The sequence below is a fragment of the Phacochoerus africanus genome, chromosome 8 (assembly GCF_016906955.1).
Source record: "Phacochoerus africanus isolate WHEZ1 chromosome 8, ROS_Pafr_v1, whole genome shotgun sequence".
Taxonomy (NCBI): Eukaryota; Metazoa; Chordata; class Mammalia; order Artiodactyla; family Suidae; genus Phacochoerus; species Phacochoerus africanus.
This window is the reverse complement of record NC_062551.1, coordinates 106,201,891-106,226,310: the sequence shown is the minus strand read 5'-3', so window position 1 is coordinate 106,226,310 and position 24,420 is coordinate 106,201,891. Positions and strand designations below refer to the sequence as shown.

At 45.8% G+C, this 24,420-nt stretch overlaps 1 protein-coding gene across 1 annotated transcript in view; it reads right to left on the bottom strand.

Annotated features, from left to right (window-relative positions):
• GREB1L (GREB1 like retinoic acid receptor coactivator) overlaps nucleotides 1-24,420 on the bottom strand; it is a 268,658-nt gene that overhangs the window by 6,934 nt on the left and 237,304 nt on the right. The window contains exons 20-29 of the mRNA XM_047793881.1: nucleotides 23,809-24,148; nucleotides 18,957-19,072; nucleotides 18,036-18,280; nucleotides 15,194-15,732; nucleotides 14,955-15,057; nucleotides 11,416-11,571; nucleotides 11,002-11,141; nucleotides 5,894-6,055; nucleotides 5,548-5,752; nucleotides 116-278 (exon numbers count right to left, since the gene is read on the bottom strand). Coding sequence (XP_047649837.1) covers nucleotides 116-278; nucleotides 5,548-5,752; nucleotides 5,894-6,055; nucleotides 11,002-11,141; nucleotides 11,416-11,571; nucleotides 14,955-15,057; nucleotides 15,194-15,732; nucleotides 18,036-18,280; nucleotides 18,957-19,072; nucleotides 23,809-24,148 — 2,169 coding nt within the window. The remainder of the gene's footprint in view (nucleotides 1-115; nucleotides 279-5,547; nucleotides 5,753-5,893; nucleotides 6,056-11,001; nucleotides 11,142-11,415; nucleotides 11,572-14,954; nucleotides 15,058-15,193; nucleotides 15,733-18,035; nucleotides 18,281-18,956; nucleotides 19,073-23,808; nucleotides 24,149-24,420) is intronic.

Here is a 24,420-nt window from a genome sequence, read left to right as displayed (position 1 = left end):
GCTAGTGAGAGTAGTTTCACGGGCAGCCATTCTGTTCTGGAAAGCAGCACCTCTCTTATTTTCTTCCCTAATGGCATTGTGTCACGCTCTAGAACTGCTTAGGAGGGACCATTACCCGCTCTGCTCAACACTGTGGATGTTCCACAGGACGCACGAGTCGTCCATCACAACGATGAAAGGCCAGACACACTGGCGTTTAATGCCCAGCTCTTCCAAGCGGTTCCTCTCCAGCTCCAGGTTGTGATATGACAGCTCCTTAATGAGAAACCTGGCAGCACCTAGAAGACAACATAACCTAGGCTTGTACATCCTTTGCTCCGGCTTGGCTGAGGCCCTGCAGACAGCTTATTACATCCTCTCCATAAGCTTGCCTGTTCACATGGTGACTGTGCAGGTGGGGGGTCAACCAGATATTCAGAGCAGCGGTGCTCAAACATCAGTGTAGATAAGAATCATCCACGGAGTCCCTGTCATGGCTCAGTGGTTAATGAACCTGACTAGTATCCATGAGGACACAGGTGTGATCCCTAGCCTTGCTGAGTGGGTTAAGGATCTGGCGTTGCTGTGGCTATGGTGTAGGCTGGTGGCTACAGCTGCAATTCAACTCCTAGCCTGGGAACCTGCATATACTGCAGGTGTGGCCCTAAAAAGACAAAAGACAAAAAAACCCCATAGGAAGTCTGTTTAAAAAACGCAGATTCCTAGAGCCTGCCACCAGAGATTCACTTTAGCAGATCTGATGAGGGGCCAGAAACCAGAGATGTCTTTGCAAGTGATTCATAAACTACACTTTGAGGAGTACTGCAAGGACCTGGTTTCCCTGGTAGGACAAAAGATACCACAGAGAAGAAACACTTATTACTGGTTCCTTAACGCCATGATAAAAGCCTCGTAATCTCACAAGCAGCCACTTGCATGTCTTGCAGTGGGGGTAGCTGGGCCTGCAGTAGTGGGCATGCCACTATTATGCCCCTGGCTTTAGATACTTCTAGGAAATTAACAGCAGTGTCTTTGAAGAAGATTCTGGAAACTGGTATCTTTTCCCTAGGTCAGCTTTTGTGAAAGAGGAATATAGTATAGTAAGAAAAAAGACTGGAGCCAAGCTGCTTAGATTTGAATTTTGATTCCACTAGTTTCTGTGTGACAGTGAACAAGTTAACTCCCCTGTGCCTAGGCTTCCCCACCTATAAGAAGGCGATGATAATATCTACTTCATTGTATTGTTGTATGGTGCGCAGGACAGTGCCTGGCACATGGTAAGTACTCAATGAGTGTTAGCAATTATTAAGATGATGATCATCAGGAATTAGCCAGGTTTTATGAGTGGGCCACCCTAAAATGAAACAAAATGTAGAAGGTAATGAAAAGGCTAAAGAGAAAAAAAAAAAAAAACCCAACTATTAAGTCTATGGAAGAACCAGGAAAACAGTTTGCATAGATCAGGGCGATACTAGGATTTAGGAAATCTACCTTTCAAGAGCACTGTATATAACAGTTGGCATTCTCAACATAAGAAAGGCCATAGATGAAAAGCCCACCACTAAAATTACACTCAATGGTGAAAGGCTGAAAGCTTTTCCTTTTTTTTTTTTTTTTTTTTTTGTTGTTGTTGTTGCTATTTCTTGGGCCGCTCCCGCGGCATATGGAGGTTCCCAGGCTAGGGGTCAAATCGGAGCTGTAGCCACCGGCCTATGCCAGAGCCACAGCAATGCGGGATCCGAGCCGCGTCTGCAACCTACACCACAGCTCACGGCAACGCCGGATCGTTAACCCACTGAGCAAGGGCAGGGACCGAACCTGCAACCTCATGGTTCCTAGTCGGATTCGTCAACCACTGCGCCACGACGGGAACTCCTGAAAGCTTTCCTTTGAGATCAAGAGTAAGACAAGAATGGAGCTCCTTCTGTGGTGCAGCAAGATAGGTGGCATCTTGGGAGTGCTGAGACGTGGGTTCAATCCCTGGCCCAGCACAGTGGGTTAGGAATCAGGTGTTGCCACAGCTACGGCTTAGGTTGACACTGACTTGGATCTTATCCCTAGCCTGGGAGGTCCATATGCCTTGGGGTGACCAAAAATGGGAAAAAAAAAAAAAAAAAAAAGACGAGGATGCCTACCTTTACCACTTCTATTTAACATAGTGCTGGAAATCCTAGCCAGAGCAGTTACACAAGAACATGAAATAAAAAGTCACCCAAGTTGGAAGTAAAATTACCTGTTTGCAGACATGATCTTACATGTAGAAAACCTTAACACACAATGAATTCAGTGAAATTGCAGATATAAGAACACTCATAAAAATAGATGTTTCTGTGTACTAACAGCAATCTAAAAGGGAAATTAAGAAAGCAGTTCCATTTGCAGTAGCATCAAAAAGAATACTACTTGGGAATAAATGTTTAACCAAGGAGGCAAAATACTTGTATACTAAGTACAAAACATTGCTGAAAAAAAATTAAAGACACAAATGGTGAGTCATCCCATGTTCATGGATTGGAAGATGTAATATTAAGACATTAGTATCACATAAAGTAATCCACATATTTAATACAATCCCTATCAAAATATCAGTTTTTTTTTAGAAATAGAAAAATCCATCTTTAAATTCATATGGAATCTCAAGGGACTCTGAATAGCCAAAACAATCCTAAAAAAAGAACAACAAAGAACTCTCACACCTGGCTGATTATGAAACTAGCGTAATCAAAACACTGTGGTAGTAGCATAAAGACAGACAATATAGATCAAAGGAATAAAAATTCAGAGCCCAGAAATATACCCTTGCATATATGTATGGTCAAATGATTTTTGATAAAGGTGCCAAGACCATTCAATGTATAAAGGATAGTCTCTTCAACAAATAGTGTTGGGAAAACTGGATATCCACATGCAAAAGAATGAAGTTGGACCCTTGCTTTATACTAAATAAAAAATCAAAATGGATCAAAGAGCTAAAAGTATAAAACTCTTAAAACATGGGAAGAAGTTTGATGATAGTTTTGGCAGTGATTTCTTGGATACCACAACCATAGGCAACAAGAGAAAAAACAGACTGGACCACATAAAAGTTTAAAAATTCTGTGCAAAGAACACAACAGTGCAAAGGCAACCTATGGAATGGGAGAAAATATTTACAAATCTTATATGATGAAGGTTAATATCTAGAATATATAACCTCCTACACGTCAACAACAATGAAAAACCTTTGTCCAAAGAAGACATACAAGTGGCCAACAAGCAAATGAAAAGATGATCAACATCACTAATCATTAGGGAAATGCAAATCAAATCACAAGAAGATACCACTTCACACCCATTAAGATGGCTACTAACAACAAACAGCAAAATCTCAAAATAACAAGTATTGGTGAAGATGTGTTGAAGCTGGAACCATTCTGCATTGCTGGAAGGTAGGTAAAATGATACAGCCATTATGAAAAACAGTATGTCAATTCCTCAAATTTAAAAATGGAATTACCACGTAATTAAGCAATTCTACTTATGGGATATCACCGGAAGAACTGAAAGCAGAATTTTGAAGAGATTTGAACACCCATGTTCATAGCAGCATTATTCACAGTAGTCAAAAGGTGAGGAGCAGGCCAAGTGTCCATCAGTGGATGAATGGATAACAAAAATGTGGTGTATGGAATATTATTTAGCTTTAAAAAGGAAGGAAATTGGAGTTCCTGTCGTGGGGCAGTGGAAGTGAATCCAACTAGGAACCACGAGCTTTCCGATTCGATCCCTGGCTTAGCTCAGTGAGTCAAAGATCTGGTGTTGCTGTGAGCTATGGTGTATGTTGCAGATGTGGCTCGGATCTGGCACTGCTGTGTCTGTGGTGTAGGCTGGCAGTTGCAGCTCCGATTAGACCCCTAGCCTGGGAACCTCCATATGCTGTGGGTACGGCCCTAAAAAGGCAATTAAAAATAAGGAAGGAGATCGACACATGCATAACATAGATGAACCTTCAGAACACTATGCTAAGTGAAATCAGCTAGACACAAAAGGACAAATATTGTAGAACTGCACTTATATGAGGTACCTAAAGTAGTCAGAATCAAAGACCAAAAGCAGAATGGTGGTAGCTAGGGACATGGAAGTTAGTCTTGAATGGTACTGAGTTTCAGTTTTGCAAGATGAAGAGTGTTCTGGAGATTGGTTGCACAGCAATGTGAATATACTGAACACTACTGAAATATACACTTAAAAATGGCTAGGGAGTTCCCTGGTGGCCTAGAAGTTAAGGATTTGGTATTGCCATTGCTGTGGCTGGGGTTTGATCCCTGGCCTGGGAACACTGGCATGCTGTGGGTGTGGCCAAGAAAAAAACCAAAAATGGCTAAGATGATACATTTTGTGTTTTTTACCACAAGTAAAGTTTTGGAAAATATTTTAATCCCATATTCAAGCTAAAGTTTTTAGGACATGAGAAGGAGCGGAAGGGAGAACAAGGATGGAAGAGACCCAGGAAGGAAGGGAGAGGCGCAAATCAGGCAGAGATGGGAAAGAGACCTGGTCTCTTCTGTGTTTGCTCCAGCTCTGGGCTGGATGTTCGTCCCTCTAAAGCTCTTGATGAAGGTCAGCCCTTCTGAGACTCTGCATTGAGTGAGAAACTCACAGAAGCCAATGGGAAGTGATTTAGATACAGGAAGTGACCAGAGAGTAGAGCCAGGAATACTGGGCCCAGGGGTGGGTTCCCTGCCTGCAGGAGGTAAATGACAGAGCTCTGGATGCTCCCTCCATCCCCTCCCGTGGCTGTCAGTTCCCTCAGCAATCACATGCCCCTCTGAGAAATCAGCCACTGCTCTTAACTCCGTGGGGAGGAGCAGGAAAGACTTCTTCCAGGCACTTGAAAGGCGACTGCCATGGACATTGATGATGCTTCTGGTCCCCAGCTGTACAGGCCCCCTGAGAACTTGCAGTGTGCCTTTAGGATTAGTGAGGACCTTCAGAGATTCCATCCAGATCCCTCCAGACTGGAGTGTAAACTACTAACTTCCCTCCTCTCAGACCAGCCTCCTCACTGTGATGCCCCTGCTGCCAGCTTGCAGTGAGGAACGTCAGTGGCCCAGCCTGGGCAGAGCCCCAGCTTTCCCGGGGTGCTCAGTGTACCAGTGGTTTCTTTGGTTACTAGTCCTCAGAAGTTAAAAATTCTGCAAAACTGCAGATGAAGATAAATGAAAATGCAAAGAGGAGTCAGGAGTTCCCATTGTGGCTTAGTGATAATGAACCTGACTAGTATCCATGAGGACACGGGTTTGATCCCTGGCCTCATTCAGTGGGTTAAAGATCTGGCGTTGCTGTGAGCTGTGGTGTAGGTCGCAGATGCCGTTTGGATCCCTCCTAGCCTGGGAACCGCCATGTGCCATAGGTACGGCCCTGAAAAGCAAAAGAATTTAAAGAAAGAAAGAAAGAAGAGTCAAAAGTCTATTGGTCCACAGGACAAGATACTCTCCAGAGGCTGGGGAACCTCTGAAAGTTCCTGCCTGGGGAATCCAGCTCAGTGTATCCTTCCAGCCCTTTCTCCCACCCCGGGGCCCCTCTTACCCACGCCTGCATTATTGAACATGCCCGGAAGCACCAGCATGATGTGGTTGGGCCAGTACTTGCGGTACAGCGGCATCTCATATTCTTTGACCACCAGAAGGTGCAGGTGGCTGATGCCCTCCATGGCGTGAAAAAGGTTTAGGAGTCCATGCTCGTGGCGACCACTGGAGGGAGTGAAGATGGGGCTCTTGACTGCGTTCAAATTCTGCTGAAAGAGGAGGAAAAAAAAAAAAAAAAAAAAGCCAGAGACAAAAAAGAAATTAGCGCTCTTGGCTATAAGAGGCTTAGAAGAGCTGATCTAGTACCTGAGGCCCATCAGGCCTCATGTCCAGGCACCTTCACCCACCTTGTCTGAAACCAGGGGCAGCCGCATGCTCTCCAGGTGTTTGCCCTGCTTGCTGAAGACAAAATGACTCTCTTTGGACTTGGGAATGATGAAATAGAGCTGCACCTCTTCTCCCAGCATAGACGAAGAGAAGGTGAAGGCATGAAGGGTGGAGTCGGACATCTGTGTTTGCAAAGGAGACAGGGAGGGGGTGTAAGCTTGTGGTTTGCAAACGTCCTGGCCCCTTGTTGAGGTTAAGACCTGCAAACTCACCTGAACTTCTGCCTGCCGCCAGGTCCTGCTGTGCGTGTAGTGTCAAAAGGGTTGGAGGGGCAAGAACTTCACCTTTTAGAGGCTGCTGCAGACACGAGAGCCAAGCACCTTTCCCCTAAACAGCCTGTCCATGGGCGGGGAAGTACCTGTTGCTTGAAACTGCCTGCACTTCCCACGTTCTTAGAAGCACTACTGCTCAGTCCTAGGAGGTCCAATATACATAGAAGATATATTGCTACGGAAACATTCCCAAAGGTGCCTAGTGATGGGGAAAACTCTTCTATGTGGGTCAGGTCAAATGAATGTCATTTTTCTTTCTTTTTTTTTTTTCTTTGAAAATAGAGGGGTTTTTAAATTTTTTTTGTTTTATATTTTAATAAATGTATTAATATATCCTACAGCATGGGATTTTTCTATATTAAAGCTTTATAATTTCCTGTCTCTTGATCATATCTATTCAGGTTTAAACTCTATCTTAATTTTTTTTAATGATCATAATCTAATTTCATAGAATTTCCATCCCACAGCCCAAGCACATCCCCCCACCCCCCAAACTGTCTCCTCCGGAGACCATAAGTTTTTCAATGTCTGTGAGTCAGCATCTGTTCTGCAAAGAAGTTCTGTCTGTCCTTTTTTCAGATCCCAAATGTCAGTGAAAGCATTTGATGTTGGTGTCTCACTGTATGGCTGACTTCACTTAGCATGATGATTTCTAGGTCCATCCATGTTGCTAAAAATGCTGGTATTTCGTTCTTTTTAATGGCCGAGTAGTATTCCATTGTGTATATGTACCACATCTTCTTGATCCACTCCTCTGTCAATGGACATTTAGGTTGTTTCCATGTTTTGGCTATTGTAAATAATGCTGCAATGAACATCGGAGTACATGTGTCTTTGCGAGTTGTGGTTTTCTCTGGATAGATGACCAGGAGTGGGATTGCTGGATCAAATGGTAGTTCTATTTTTAGTTTTCTGAGGCATCTCCATACTGTTTTCCACAGTGGTTGAACCAATTTACAATCCCACCAACAGTGTACTAGAGTTCCTTTTTCTCCACACCCTCTCCAGCACTTACTGTTTGTAGACTTTTTGATGATGGCTATTCTGGTTGGTGTAAGGTACCTCATCGTGGTTTTGATTTGCATTTCTTTAAGAATGAGTGATGTTGAACATCTTTTCATGTGTTTTTTGGCCATCTGGTATGTCTTCTTTGGAGAACTGTCTGTTTAGATCTTCTGCCCATTTTTTGATGGGGTTGTGTTTTTGGTATGGAGCTGCAGAAGGTGTTTATAAATCTTGGAGATTAATCCCTTGCCAGTCACTTCATTTGAAAAGATTTTCTCCCATTCCGTGGGTTGTCTTTTCGTTTTGTTTAGAGTTCCTTTGCTGTACAGAAACTGTTAAGTTTAATTAGGTCCCACTTGTTTATTTTTGTTTTTACTGTCATTACTCTAAGAGGTGGATCTGAGAAGATGTTGCTGTCCTTTGTGTCGGAGAGTGTGTTTGACCTATGTTTTCCTCTAAGAGTTTTATAGTGTCTGGTCTTATATCTAGGTCTTTCATCCATTGTGAGTTTATTTTTGTGTATGGTGTTAGGGAGTGTTCTAATTTCATTCCTTTCCATGTGGCTGTCCAGTTTGCCCAGCACCACTTATTGAACAAGCTGTCCTGTCTCCATTGTATATTCTTGCCTCCTTTGTCATAGATTGGTTGGCTGTAGGTGTGTGGGTTTAATTCTGGGCTTTCCATCCTGTTCCACTGATCTATATGTCTGTCTTTATGCCAGTACCATGCAGTTTTGATGATTGTTGCTTTGTAGTATAGTCTGAAGCCAGGGAGTCTGATTCCTCCAGCTCCATTTTCCTTTTTCAGGATGTCTTTGGCTATTCTGGGGCTTCCGTGCTTCCAAACAAACTCTAAAATATTTTGTTCAAGTTCTGGGAAAAATGTCCTTGGTAATTTGATAGGGATTGCATTGAATCTGTATGTTGCCTTAGGTAGTATAGTCATTTTGAAAATATTAACTCTTCCAGTCCAAGAGCATGGTATGTCTTTCCATCTGTTTGTGTCATCTTTGATTTCTTTCATCATTGGTTTGTAGTTTTCAGAGTATAGGTCTTCTGACTCTTTAGGTAGGTTTACTTCTAGGTATTTTATTCTTTTGGATGTGATGGTAAACGGGATTGCTTCCCTAATTTCTCTTTCTGCTCTTTCATTGTTAGTGTATAGAAATGCCGTCGATTTCTGTGTATTAATTTTGTATCCTGTGACTCTGCCAAATTCATGGATGAGCTCTAACAGATTTCTGGTAGAGTCTTTAGGGTTCTCTAGGTATAGTATCATGTCATCTGCCAATAGTGATAGTTTTACTTCTTCCTTTCCAATTTGGACTCCTTTTATTTCTTTTACTTCTCTGATTGCTGTGGCTAGGACTTCCAAAACTATGTTGAAGAGTAATGGCTCATTTTTCTATGTAAAATATTAAGACTGACATCATTAACATGACTGTGTGGCCCCATCTCTCCTGGTTACACTGGAAGCTGAAGTTGTTTGAATAGTCGTTTAGCCTTGAACTCTGGCTTCTTGGAGAGACCATTTGATTCATCCATGCTAATGAATGAATTAGATCTAAACTTTTTTTTAGTTTTCATTATTTTTTTCTTTTTATGGCCACATCTGTGGCATATGGAAATTCCCAGGATAGGGGTGGAATTGGAGCTGCAGCTACCAGCCACAGCCACAGCCACATCGGATCCAAACTGCCTCTGCGACCTACACCACAACTCACAGCAATGCTGGATCCTTAACCCACTGAGTGAGGTCAGGGATTGAACCCAAATCCTCACAGAGACATCCGGTCCTTAACCCACTAAGCCACAATAGGAACTTCTAGCCTTTTTTTTTTTTTTTTTTGTCTTTTTGCCATTTTTTAATCCGATCCCACGGCATATGGAGGTTCCCAGGCAAAGGGTCGAATTGGAGCTGTAGCCACTGGCCTACGCCACAGCCACAGCAACTCGGGATCCGAGCCACATCTGCAGCCTACACCACAGCTCACGGCAACGCCAGATCCTTAACCCACTGAGCAAGGCCAGGGACCGAACCCACAACCTCATGGTTCCTAGTCAGATTCGTTAACCACTGCCACAATGGGAACTCCCTAGCCTGAGTTTTAAATTGCTAGAGAGTTCACATGCTCTCTCAGTAACCCACCTCAGTGAATAATTTACATAAAAGTCTTTACAATGCAGACAGTATTTGGCTTAATGAAAAGATAGCATCACTTTTCAGCAGCAGCTAGAATCCAGGTAAGTTTCTCAAGAGTTTCAATCTAAAAAATAATATTGTGGAGTTCCTGTCATGTTGCAGTGGAAATGAATCCGACTAGGAACCATGAGGTTGTGGGTTGGATCCCTGGCCTCACTCAGTGGGTTAAGGATCTGGCATTGCCATGAACTGTGGTGTAGGTCAGCTGTAGCTGCCATTAGACCCCTAGCATGGGAACCTCCATGTGTCTCGGGTGTGGCCCTAAAAGGCACTATTTTATTTATATATATATATATATATATATATATATATATATATATATATATATATATATATAAAATAGTAATTCTTCCCCTACATTCTCATTCATTCTGCTTCACCAGTGTGGGAATGTACTACTTGGTGAATACTATAATCGCACAGAATCTATATAAATAGAGGACTTTTAAGAAGGAAATTTCTAAAACCTATGATTTATAGATCAGCGGGCTTGAATCCTCTGAATTCAATCCCCACTTGAATTGTGAGCTGATTTCAAACTAGTCTCAATAACGCAAGCATACAAGTGGGATGTGAAAGGTAACTTGTATCAGAAGAGCAGAAAGTCAATCCAGTTATTTAGTAAATCCCTGCTAGGACGCTGTGGGGAGAGAGGAAGACCTGGTCCTCAAGAGCAGAAGCAAGGACGGGGGAGTCCACCCAGCACATCCTCAACGAAGGAGGAGTTGTTTGAGTGTTTAGAGCCAAATAATAAAAGCCAAGAGGATAAAGTGGGGAAAGTGACATCAATTTTTTTCCCAAAGAGGTGCTGGATACTATCATCATTGGCCTTTCCCCTCTTCTGTGCTTAAAGGTGCACTGGCCCAAAAGAAGCTAAATACGATGGGGTATTTGCTCCCCTTCTATGTTCCCAGCTCTCTCCAAACAAAAGAGCAAACACTGACTCCTCTGTATGCCTAGTGGTCAAAACCATCCCACACTGAAGTAAGGGTGAAACTAGGTCTGTGCAAATCAACAGATTTAGTCACACCTCAAAGGGTGCATGCTACAGGTATGTAGGTAATAGTGCCATTTTTCATCAATAACCCAAAGTGGAGGGGGAAGACCCTTTCACCAAACATACTATAATATCCAGCTTTTTCAGGATCACAGATAAACACCTCAGCTACTGTTTTTTTTGGTTCACCCCAAGGCACATGTAGTTCCTGGGCCAGCGATTAGATCTAGTGCTGAGTCCCTAACCCACTGTGTTGGGCGTGGGATCGAACCTGCATCCCAATGCTCCCAAGACCCTGCTGATGGTGTTGTGCCACAGAAGAAACTCCTCAGGTACTTTCTCATCTCAACATGACGAATGTAACCATTCTGATGAAGGGACTTAAGACACAAATCAGTTCCTTTTTCTCTTCCCCTCTTCCTGCCTGTAATCCTAATAAGCCTAAAGTCATCTTAATCAATTGTTTCCTTCATTTTGCTTATAAACGAGATGCCCCATCTCATACATAAGTGTCTAGGGCTTGACACTGGGACCTTTTATTTCTTACATAAAAATCCCCATTAGGTAACAGGCAGGGGCAAGGGGGCTGCACCTGGGAGGCAGAGGTGAAGTCCATGTACTGGTGGCACTGCTCGCAGTGGTGGAAGGTGTTGTAGGCTGCATACTTGGTCAGCATCATGGACACAGTTTCTCGTTTCCGGGGCTCCTCAACTTTAGATTCCTTTATTGCTTCTGTGTATAAAGGGGCAAAACAACCTTCTCGTGAGGTGCATGAAGATCTACACCTGGAAAGAAAGTTCCCCCACTCCCCAGGAGGGCTTTTGCTAGGTCTTTGTAACTTATGCCCTGAGATGAAGGTATGAAAATTAAAAGGTGATCACGTGTGTGTGTAAAACGAGAGAAAAGCAGAAGAGAAGGACTGAAGCTGCTCTCAAAGATTAAAATGTCCCAGGCCTCCTGCCCTGACTTAGGTTCCCCTTGACCTCGGGGCTCCACATGCACTGACCTCGTTTGACCCCTGCCAGCTTCTCAGTGTAGACCAGGCTCATCAGCCTATACTTGGGGTCGTGCACACTGACGTCAAAGGGCATTTTACTGAAGCTCTCGATGTCAGGCCAGGGCTCTCCCTCTGACTGGCTCACTTCACTGCTTTCACTGTGATCTAGGACAAGAAGAAAGTGCACAGAGCAGGCAGACCGCCTGGTCTCCCTCCCTCCCCCCAGCTGTCAGGGGCTTAAGGTTTTATGAAACATAAAGCCCACATGAGGGGACAAAGGCCTTTCTGGAAAACGAGCTCCCTTGTCCAGGGCAGTGGGAACCAGAGTTGTCCCTTAAGAGCCCTGCTGTGGGGAGAGGGGCAGGTGCTTGCCCTCACTGGTGCCCATCATCAGCCTCTGCACCCCATCCACAAACTCTCACATCTATGAGATCAACTAGTCTCCCACTCCAGCCCCCCAGATTGCCTTAAAATCTTATTTAAGATGATCTGAATTCTTAGAATTTTAGTTGTGGGATTCTCAGACGCTGACAGCTGAAGTGATTTCAGGGGCTCATTGAGCACGATTTACAGTGTGTGCTGTATATTAGAACCAGCTGGAGCTTGTAAAACCCTGTGCTCAGGCCACACTGCCCCAAATCTCCTTCATGACCCTGTCATGGTGTTTAAAGCTCCTTAAGTGGTTCCAACATGCATCCAGGTTGAGAACCTGGGGCCCTGGGTTTGAGACCAGACCCCACCCCTTATAATTTCATACCTCAGGCACCCTCACCCCTCAGGGTCCCCTGACTGTTGTAAGGATTCCCAATGGTATATTGGAAGTGCTAAGACGGTGGCAGGCACGTGGTATGTGTCCAATAGATATTTGTCTCCTTTTTTTTGGCTTTTAGGACCAAACCTGCGGTATATGTAGTTTCCTAAGCTAGGGGTTGAATTGGAGCTGCAGCCACTGGCCTACACCAGAGCCACAGCAACATGGGATCCAAGCTACGTTTGCGACCTACACCACAGCTCACGGCAACGTTGGATCCTTATCCCCTGAACAAGGGCAGGGATTGAACGTGCATCCTCATGGATACTAGTCGGGTTCATTAACTTCTGAGCCACGATGGGAACTCTGATATTTGTTATTAATAACAAAAAACTATAAGATCAAGCTTAAGACAACCTTTAAAGGGAGAAAGGATGGAAAAAACCTCCCCCATCAAAAGCCTCAAGACTAGAAGTACAGCTATTAGCTTTTAAACACAGCACTTTTTATTTTTATATCCCTGAGCATTTTAAGTTATTTAAATTTTTTAAAAGTATGATTTTGGAGCTCTCTGGTGGCTTTGTGGGTTAAGGATTCAGCATTGTCTGCTCAGGTTTGATCCCAGGTCCGGGAACTTCCACATGAAGCAGGTGTGGACCAAAAAAAAAAAAAAAAAGTGTGCAGTTAAAAGTTAAAGCTTATTTTCTAGTTATTTATTTATTATTATGTCTTTTTGCCATTTCTTGGGCTGCTCCTGTGGCATATGGAAGTTCCCAGGCTCGGGGTTGAATCAGAGATGTAGCTGCCGGCCTACACCAGAGCCACAGCAACGTGGGATCCGAGCCGTGTCTGCAATCTACACCACGGCTCACAGCAACACTGGATCCTTAACCCACTGAGCAAGGCCGGGGATCAAACCTGCAGCCCCATGGTTCTTTGTTGGATTCGTTAACCGCTGTGCCACGACGGATCTAGTTTTTTTTAAAAAGGCATCCTGGAGTTCCTATTGTGACTCAGCGGGTTAAGGACCCAACGTAATCTCCATGAGGATGTGGGTTTGATCCCTGGCTCACTCAGTGGGTTAAGGATCTGGCATGGCTCTGGTGTATGCCGGCAGCTGCAGCTCTGATTCGATCCCTGGCCTGGGAACTTCCAATATGCTGCATGTGTGGCCATTAAAAAAAAGGCGGAGTTCCCATCGTGGCTCAGTGGTTAATGAATCTGAATAGAAACCATGAGGTTGTGGGTTCAATCCCTGGCCTTGGTCAGTGGGTTAAGGATCCAGCATTGCCATGAGTTGTGGTGTAGGTCGCAGACGCAGCTCGGATCCCGCGTTGCTATGGCTGTGGTGTAGGCTGGCGGCTACAGCTCCAATTAGATCCCTAGTCTGGGAACCTCCATATGCTGCGGGGGTGGCCCAAGAAATGGCAAAAAGACAAAAAGACCAAAAAAAAAAAAGGCATCTTTGTATCTCTCCAGAGCACTACTGCTTTCACCTGCAGTAGGGAGGGAGGAGGAATAAAGCCAAACTAATAGTGCCTCTCATTACAAAGCCAGGTTTGACTCTCACAGCTTAAGGGCCTGTAGCAGGATCTGAGGCGAAACAGAAAGCCATGAGTCTCTCCTGTGGCACCAAGGAGCCTGGGAGTAAAGTCAGCAATATGAGGGGCCCTCACTCCTTGTCTGCTTGGTTTTGCCTCTGCCATTGAGGACCAGCCCCCTCCCGGCAGCCTGGCTGTTTCAGGCCCTGTTAGAGCCCTGAGTCGCCTTTGTGGTGAGCCTGGGGGCCCAGCACAGCTCAGCTGGGGACACCAACCTGGAGATGTGGGTGGGGAAATAGGATTGTGTGTGTCTGTGCCTGGAATCACTGATGTGAACCTGTGAGGAATGGAAGTAGAGCCAAAAGCCACAGTAAAATGATTAAATATGGCTAATTTTACCCAGTCTTGCTCTGAACTAAGAGCCTCTTGGGCTGGTCACAGAGTAGGCCTGACTACTGAGGAAAACAAGTGAGGGGAGGCTTCCAAGGGCTGATCAGATGGAAGACGCCAAGGCCTCTCCCCTCTTTGGACTCGTCTTTGAGGAACCTGGAACGAACTTCTACTCTTTCTCTCCCCTGCACCCGCCCCTCCTGGTTCCCTTCCAGCACACAGATTGTTCTCAGAGGTGAAGCGTGAGGCCACACTCTCCTTGGCTGCAGGGCTGATGCTGCCTGACCTCTGTTCATAGCCACTCTCCGGCCTTGCTGGCTGGGCAGTAGAGATGAGCTGCCCCACAGGTGACAGCCGGAGGGAAGGGCTGTGAAGGGGGCAAAGTGGAGAAGCTGGGGATATTCTGTCAAGTACTGGGCCCCTGCATCTTACTACCAGTATGAGGGGGTCGTTTATGGTGCCAGGGTTCTGTTCTCACGGAATTTTCCTTTCATTAAAGTATCCACCATATACCTTCACTCGGAGCCTACAGGAAAACTCTGTCAACTGACTAACCAGCTCTGGCCCCTTAAGCTCTGAACACCACAATTGAATCTTAAACCTGAACCGTTTCACCATCTGAGCAACGAACCCACCTAACAGGGCGTCCTCCTGGACACAGAGAATCCGGGCCCACCCCGACCTCGGGGAGCAAAACGTGGCCACAGTTTACTGACAACTATTTGCTGGTTCAGGACTTTTAACCTCTCAATAACCCTGCACACGAGCGGGTGTAGACCTCCAAGAGGCCGTGGGACGTCCCGGCTGTGGGGTCCATGTCTGCGCTGCCTGGTTTTACCTATCTTGTCTGAGTGAGCGGGACTCACCGGCGTTGATCTCCCCCTCGTCGTACACGTCCACCTCCAGGAGCCTGATGAGCATGCGGAAGAGGATCCTGAGGAACTGTAAATAGGAGCCGGTCTTTCCCACCTGACGGCAATGCGTTCAATTGGGGGAGGAGGGAAGGAACAGAGAAGAGAGTTCACACCTGGGCCCTGCGGGCCTCCTGCCTCGGGGCGACGGCCTCGTCCCCCCGCCCTCCACGGCCCCCCGCGGCGCCTCGCACCTGGGGCGGCCCGCTCAACAGCAGGCGGCGCGGGTGGCAGGTGCGCGCTCCCGAGCCGGGGTCGGGCTGGTTGCTGTAGTCTGCGTGGTGCGGCCGCGCCGAGGTCCACTGGCGGTAGTAGCGCGACTGCTCCTCGCCGCCCGCCTGCCGGGGCGGGAGCGGCCGCAGCGAGCTGACCCAGGCCACGTCGGCGTGCGGCAGCAGGGCCGCGGAGGCCGGCAGCCTACCCGCCCTCGGGGAGCCCAGGAGGCTGTAGGCCGCCTTGGACAGGATCACTATCGGGGGCAGCGCGGCGGGCGGGCCCGGCCACCGCAGGGTGCGGGGTCCCGACGAGGACGATGAGGGCTTGGAGGTCGTGCTGCTCGCCATCGGGGGGCCCAGGGAGTCGCACTCCTGCTTCAGAGGCTCCGCGATGCCCGCCGAGACCCCTTCGTCCAGCCCCGCGCTGTTGCCCGGGCTCTGGAAGCTGGGGGTCGGCGGCTGCTTCTGGGACTTGTCTGCTGTGCTGGAGGAGCTCACCCCGTTCTCCATGATGGAGCCTGAAAGAGCACGGACAAGGCCACCGCATGCCCGCCCTGTGACCCATGCTGAACTGGAGGGAAAGTCCAGAAGGCCCCCGCCCGCTTCCTCTGTTTGGCCGTGGAGACACTGGCGGGAGGTGGGCACTTACTCCCAGGCCTCCTCCGTGAGGGGAACGGCCGCCTGGCAGGCTGTGTGCCCTGGGCTGGCCCAGCCACCTCCTTGCCCCTTTCCTCATCCTGCCCGGTCTCTCTACATCGCCAGTTCGTAAACTCTCTCAGGTACCTCACTTAGACATCAGCCAATTTGTTCCAGGACCCTGACCGACACTGGTTCCAATCCAAGTGTCCTGCCCCACGCCTCTGGATGTGGAGACCCTCTCCCCTCCCCACCCCCGCCGCCTCAGGGTGCAGCCACTTCCATGGAAGCCCAGAGCATCATGGGAAAGGGCTCCGTAGGAGGTGGGGAGCACATCCGTACCCCATGAGGTGTTGCTCTTGCCAGAGATCTCTGCACATGCGGCCAGTTTACTTCAAAAAGGTTTTCCTCTAGTCCATTGGCCACTCAGGTTTGAGGACAAACCAGAAGCTCATTACATTGAGGACTGAAGGCCTCTCTGGTTCACACTGGTGCTTCCCATGGCATGGGGTCAAATCCCAATCTTGGGAGATCCCAGATGAACAGCCAGTCACAGGAGGCTAGTGACACTGCCATTTTGCTGCTCATCTGACTTTTTGTGTGACAGCTTGCCTCTCTCTCCATGGCTCTTGAGTCCACATGCCTGAACACTCTGGAAAGTGACCCCCCCTGAGGCCCCGAGTTGTGCGTGTGGAGGGGGGGCAGCATGTGGGTCACAGTGTCCTGGGGTGAGGCTGATTAAAGAGCCACAGGAGGGAAGGTGAACTCTCATCATCATCACCCTCTCCAGCCACATCTTCCTTGCCTCATCCCCAGTGATGCTGGTATCTAAAAGCTTCTGGATGTGATAGTCCCCCTTCCTTCTGTTACCCTTTACTATCCTCCAAACCTCTCCCCTTTATTCTGACGTGGTCTCAGAGCTCCCTCTGGGGCCATAGTGATGGGTGGGGGGGGGGGTGCAGCCCTGACACCTGTCTGCTCAGGTGACCTGGGCAGACCCTGCAGGACAGTCCTCATGCTCCTCCAGGCCAAGGGGCACTTACAGAAGGACAGATACCTGTGTCTTCAGTTCCCACAAGGAGCCATCCAATAATGGCTGACAGAGTGAACAGAAAGACTGGTGCTGCTTTTGGACATGAAATTATGTGTGTGTGTTTTCGTGTGTGCATCAAGGATGGAAACATGAGGGAGAAGGAAATGATGGTTCCCTTTGTTGTGGGTTTTTTTCTTTTCCTTTTTTTTTTTTGCTTTTTAGGGCTGCACCCACGGCATATGGAAGTTCCTAGGGTAGGGGCTGAATTGGAGCTACAGATGCCAGCCTACACCACAGCCACAGCAATGTCAGATCCGAGCCACATCTCCTATCTACACCACAGCTCACGGCAACACCAGATCCTTAACCCACTGAGTGGGGCCAGGGATGGAACCCAAATCTTCACGGATACTAGTTGGGTTCGTTAACAGCTGAGCCACAACGGGAACTTCTAGGTTTTCATTTCTAATCTCTTCTCTATCATTATTTTCTTGAAGTGTTCTATATTAAGCTTTATTATTGTAACTTCCACAATCAGAAAAAAAAGGAAATAGTGCATTTGCTTAATACTATTTATCAGAAAATTGATGCCAGGCATTGCTATCAGCCACACAGTAACACAATGAGAGGCTGACAAGCTGCAGGCTGGATCATCCCCGTCAACCAGTGGCTCAAGAGTAGCCTTCAGTGTACAAACACTTGCCACTAACTACTTAGAAAAGTCACCCATTCATTCATTCAAACACAGACTTTGTGCCGGGTACTAGGCCAATTAGCACAAACTTACAGCTTTAGGATCTGGAAGGAAAAGAAGGCCTTTGTGCAAATATTAGATGCATGATATTTGTGAGATGATCAGGGTGGGAAAGACTAGGGGAAATGGTGGTGGCTGGAGAGGATGCTATGTATTTATTATATTTAGCCTATTAGCATGCTCATCATTAACTGTATCCCCAGGGATGTATTTTGTAGCTGCTCACAGTCATGTTTTCCAAGTATCTCTCCTGGGGAACTGAGGTCGGGACGGGATGCCTGAAGCACCAGAGGCTGCTCTGAAAGCCTTGATGGTGTCAGCAGATGCCTCTGGCTTGCAAACACCTACCCCTGCTCACTCCTGCCCTTGATCCTTGAAAAAGAAAAGAAAGTACTGACCTGAGGTTCCAGTGACAGCACTGCTATTGCTCTGGGGCCTCTCCAGGTCGATCAGCAGCTCCTCGGCGTCATTCTCGCTGGCTGTGGCTCTCTCTTGCTCCTTGCTACTAAGGTCCAGGGCAGCAGTGGGCCCTCGAACGACTTCCTTTGAGACATAGCAGCATGCCAGACCCACCTCCTGCTCCAAGGCCGTGCGAGTTAAATAGCTTGAATCAATTAACCGGAGGTCACAATACTTCAAAGACCTGCACAAAAGTAATGATACCTTTGGGGAGCCTGTCCTGACGTGCATGCAAAGTTCCTATGCACCTAGCTGGCTGGATGCGGCACAGTGGTCAAATACACGAGTTTCTCTGTCAGGTAATGGTTGATTTAAACCTCAGGTCTGCCATCTCTTAGCTATTAGGACCTCTGGCTAGCCACTTTATTTTCTCTACATACAAAATAGAGTAACAGTGATGGACTGATACATTTATTGTAAGGAATGAATGGCACGAGCTAGGAAAGGCATTTAGGACAATGCCTGACACATAGTAAGCATGCAGTGAATGTTATGATTATTGCTGCTGTTGCTGTCCAATCTACCAGCGATCTCTAATCCTTGAGGGAACAGCAGATTAACAAGACACTTCATCCAAAAAACTCTTCATGGGGGCAATGCTTTTCCTCCCTGCCTCTCTGGCTGCTCTGCTTTGATGGGTTAACACATCTCATCTGTGGCTACCTTCCATTCCCCAAATTGCTGGGTGATCTGTGGAAAATCAAAAGAAAGATCAAGGAAGGCTAAATTTTTATATCCCAGAATAAAACAATTCTCTTCTCACTTGCCAAGTGGATGAAATGGGTGAGCGTCGGCCAAGTTTTAACCATCTGCTCAGCTGGGCAACTAATGGAAAATGAGAACTAATGATTTCATTGTACCTGGGAAAGGTTTCTCCAAGAGGATCTTTGCCAGTTAAGATCACAATACAAGGCAGACCTTCTAGATCTTGGTATGTCCGAGGGATCCACTCTTCTGCTTCATTTCCTCTCCAAGTCTGTAGAAAGGGACCCATATGATAAAATTAAAACCCTTTAAGAAACCTTCTTAAAGGTTTCTGTGTCTAGACATTTTACACATCTGTGCTCACCAATGACTTCCAACAGGTGTGTTGGTGTGTGTACATATATTTTAATTGCTACTAAAAAGCATACACAGGAGTTCCCATCATGGCTCAGTGGAAACGAATTTGACTAGTGTCCATGAGGAAGCAGGTTCGATCCCTGGCCTTACTCAGTGGGTTAAGGATCCAGTATTGCCATGAGCTGTGGTGTAGGTCGCAGATGTGGCTTGGATCTGACCTCTGGCATTGCTGTGGCTGTGGTGTACGTAGGCTGGAGGCTACAGCTCTAATTCGACCCCTAACCTGGGAACCTCCATATGCCACAGGTGCAGCCCTAAAAAAAAAAAAAAGACAAGAAACCCCTCTTACCTTTCCTTAATAAATCAAAATGCAAGAAAATATGAAAAAAGTATAAATGTATAACTGAGGCACTCTGCTCTAAGAAATTAACACAGCATTGTATCAGCTATACTAAATAAATAAATTAAAAAAATAAAAAGCATATACAAAGCACTTTAGAAGAATGCGGCTTTTTGTTTTATCTCAATAGGATAAAACAGGAGATCTTAGTATATATCATGCATAGCCACATATGTCAAAGAAAAATACAACGTGAAATATCCCATCAATGGTGCAAACCTTACAGAAATCCTAAACTACCTGATGCAAGGCTCTTAGGTACACTTTCTTCATATAAAGGACAGACTCTTGGGCCTGACTGACTGAAAAAGACCATTTCAGTTGTAAATGACTAATAAAAGAACCTCAAAAAAACTCTTCATGTATAACCAACTTTTCATATACATTAACCTATATATACCTATATGCACTTATGTATATCTTTAATAAATGGAACATCAGTTTTGAAAACATGAATATATCAGTGAGGAGAAAGAAAATCCCAACTTGAAGGATGTTCAAAAGTGAAAAGATTTTTTTGTCTCTTTTGGAAGAAAACAAACTATCTCTTAAGTAGATAAGGTGGTTTATGCTATTTATGAAGTGTGTAGCATCCAGCTATGTTTCATATTAGCTTTCTAGCAGGAGTTGAAAGAAATGAACTGACATTTCTGATAATGCTTTTGAGAACAAGGACTCAGGAGTGAGGTATTAAGTAATGCATATGATTTTATTTTCAAATGGACTGGTACTTCCTTTGCTAAAACCAAAATCGGATAAAGAAAAATGTACCAAGCAAGATATGCTATAACAGAATTGGTTACTGATTTGTTGATGTCTAGGAAAACCAATCTTTAGAAATAAATATACCCATAAGTACTTCAAACAAAATGCATATAATTTGTAAAACTGGAAGAACAACTTGAACCTTGTTGTCCAATCTTTCATTATACATTTGTGTACCAAGGAGAACTCTGAGGATCTTCGTATCTGTTTAAAGTTTGGGAGACTTTCTATGTCTTAGAAAAACAATCTGTAGAAAATATTTTTTTAAGATATTAGAAGAAAGTTTATCCCTCCAAATTCGGTTTGCCATATATTTTCATGTCAAAGGGAACCAGAACATGACCTAATTTAAAGCTAACAATTCTGCAAATAGGAATCATTTTACTTTTCAGTCCTCACACTAGACTTAGGATATCCTTGATACTGGGGTCTTGTGGAATATAGTTCATGATTCTGGCAAGAATGAGGTTGAGTTATAATGATGGGTAACAGATATTATGTTTTATAAGGAGATTACTTTCAAAAGATTATTAGACAAATTCCACTTTTTGCTCTGGACTGATCAGAGCTAGCTAAACCCACTATAAAATGCTTTTCTGTCACATTGCCACTTCTGATGATGGATAGCTGCCATTCTTCTATGGATCTGCCATGCCCTCAGGATGATTTTCCTGCTGAGGCATTTAAGGCAACACAAAAGAGGAGTTCCCATCGTGGCTCAGTGGTTAACAAATCCGACTAGGAACCATGCGGTTGTGGGTTCGATCCCTGGCCTTGCTCAGTGGGTTGAGGATCCTGCGTTGCCATGAACTGTGGTGTAGGTTGTAGACGCGGCTCAGATCCTGCGTTGCTGTGGCTCTGGCGTAGGCTGGCGGCTATGGCTCCGATTAGACTCCTAGCCTTGGAACCTCCATATGCCACGGGAGCGGCCCAAGAAATGGCAAAAAAATAAAAAAAAATAAAAAATAAAAAAAATGAAAAAAAAGACAACACAAAAGACTGAGTGAGCATTGACTTCAGGAATAATATGGGGTTCAAGGCCAAGGAAATTGAATGAAAGCTTCACAGACCTTCTGAATGAACTGATTTATTTAGATTTAAACTTTGTATCCTTCCAAAGTATTTGTTATCACTTATAAGTTAACCCAATCCCTAAAGGATAATAGAGGTAAGTATCAAAAAAAGACCACTTAATGGAAGAAGAGGCATTGGATTTTAGCCAAGACTAGAGATAAAAGGCATACTGGTGCCGTCTTGTCAGCGGTAAAGGAATTTGGTAATTTATAATGAACAGGTGAAATAGAGACCCCGTGGCAAGTGGCAGTCTTGTTAAGAAGGTGAAGATCCCAAAGGGATTTCAAATGTTTATTTCCACACAAAAAGAGAATATAAAAAAGGCTGGATTGATGTGATCAAAGGGTTTTGAAAATATGGAAATCTCTTTGTGTAGTTGGTGCCTGGCAGCTACTCATAGGATATAACTCCTTTGAGAAGGAATTGCTTGAGACCCTCTTTATGTATGGCACACTCCAAGCCTTCTGGAAGCCTTGTGGGTGATTCTGATATGCCTGCAGCCAGGCTAAGAACCTCAGGTCTTGACTGTGGTTTTCAAACATTGGCCCAAGGGTATATTATTTAGGACCCGCTGATTCATACTGACTTAGAGACTGGCACTTCTGAAGGATCTGAACAAGTGACCTAAGATTCTATAAGTAGCCACACTTGTGGAGTGTCAGTGGCGAGCCAGAGAAGCCCCTGCTGACGCGCATCCTTTTAGACCATCTCCTGGCACCGCACCAGGTGTGTGAGACTTCACAGAGGAGTGCTGACTATCTGCCTTTCCAGATTCCTCATCATTATTCAAGTTGTCTCAATGAATTATACTGTAAGAAGAGTTTTAGGACTCTCATTTGTTATTATCCCAAGAATTCTGCTGTAAGGTTGTCTATGACTCTTAAAATTGTGAACATGGTATCTATATAGCCATATGTGAAATGTACATGTTACAAGTGCCTCTAAATATAGGAGCTTCTATTTTTTAGACAGATTTATTTTTTTCAAGTACCTATTTAGTTTATACAAGATATTTTGTTTGCATTTTGGATTACTCAAGTTAGGTAGTAGACTATAATAAGAAGGTTTACATTTGCAAAGTGCTATATGAACACTAAATAATAACCCCCAAATTAGAACTCTTAGAGATCATACAGTCCAACTCATTTTTCAGATGGGGAACTTCAGCCCAGGTAGGAATAATCATCCCCTAAGACTATGTGCTTTCTTTTCATAAAATTTGTGTCAAACTAGGTCTTTCTTTTTTTTTAATTTAAATTTTTTTTTGTCTTTTCTAGGGCTGAACCTGTGGCATATGGAGGTTCCCAGGCTAGGGGTCAAATTGGAGCTGTAGCCGCCAGCCTATGCCACAGTCACAGCAACTCGGGATCTGAGCCGTGCCTGCGACCTACACCACAGCTCATAGCAATGCCGGATCCTTAACCCTCTGAGCGAGGCCAGGGATCGAAACCACAACCTCATGGTTCCTAGTTGTATTCGTTAACCACTGAGCCACGAGGGGAACTCCACTAGGTTTTCCTTCACCAAATTTAGCTCAGTGTTTGGTATGCAAGGTGCAGAAACCATGTCGGTCTAACCCAGACATAGAGAACCTAGCTCAGGATGGTACCTATGTTTACTCAGGTATTTTATTACATGCTCCCTAATGGCTGAGACATGTTGGATTATAAAAGTTCCCAGAAAAATCTGAGCAGGGCATGAGGTAGGTACTTAGATTAGTTGATTAAGGAATCCTCCCCTGCCCACCATGCCTGATAGGAGGGGGTCCAGGAAAAGCAGTGTGTCCCAGGCTGAGGGGGTGGGGGCTGGTGCTTAGTCATGCAAAATTCCTTCTGCAGGAGGCTTGGATGTGCCTTAGTCTGGCCCAAACCTTGGGGTCAAAGCAATTACAAAGCAAGAGCAAACCATTGGGAAATCCACATGCAAGAGGGCAGGAATAGTTCTACACGAGCACTGAAGAGAAAGCAGAATACTTTACCAACTGTCACGAGCAGACAGCTAGGCTAGATGGACAGAAAACAATCAGTGAGTGGCTGACACTAAAGGCGTGCCCCACAGAGGTCCGAAGGAACAACTTACCTTTTTTTTTTTTTTTTTCCTGAGAAAACAGATGGCCGTGGGCTAGATGAATCTTGAACAAGGTCAATAAACATGGGGTGAAATTGGGTCATCGAATTTTTGCACCTGCAGTTGGAGAGCATGGAAGACCAACTGCATGCATGTGCTGAAGAGGGGGCTGGACAGACTCTTAATACACTATGAAGGTGAACGTGTCCCTTAGTTTAGCCTTAATATTGTCCTGAAGATCACACTGACACAGGTGCAAAACTGTCAAACTCAGGCCTCTGAGTCACCTACCTGGGAGTCCTAAAAAATAGAAAGAAAGGGAGAAACGGCCGTCCCTTGCTAACCTTTAATCGCGTCACAAAGTGGGTTGCAACGCTGAGTTCAGAGGCTGGGTTCCCGAGGATGATCTCGAAGCGGTACTGCAGTCCCAGCTTGTCGCGCACCTCCTGCAGCCGCTCCTTGGCCAGCATCGCCAGCTGCACGGAGGGCACCCTGAGAATGAGCATGTGTCCCTTCCCACTTTTGTTTTTTCCTGGGGAGCTGAGGAGGTCATCCATGATGCTGAGTGTTTCCGGCGTGCTGTGGTCCCGGAGCGACGCCATGGTGGTGAGAGCCATCAGAGCCTCTGAGTACTGCTGGATGAGAAGGTAGCAGCGGACGACCATGCTGTGCAGCCTGGGGTACCTTCAACAGAACACAGGGACTAACATGCGGGTGACGGGCCTGCGGGGACCGCGAGGTCCGTGCTGTAGGAACCCAGAGCAAGCGTGGGGGGGAAGGAGTTAGGGATGGGCGGTGGGCTCCAGCTCTAGAATGACCTTGGAGCCCACCTTGCTAGGAGGAAAAGGCAAGCTCACAATGCCTGTTGGGATAGATGCGACCCCAGCTTCTCCTGGACCAGCAGGATCGCCCAGCAACATCTGGGAGCTTGTTAGACCAGCCAAATCCCCCCATCC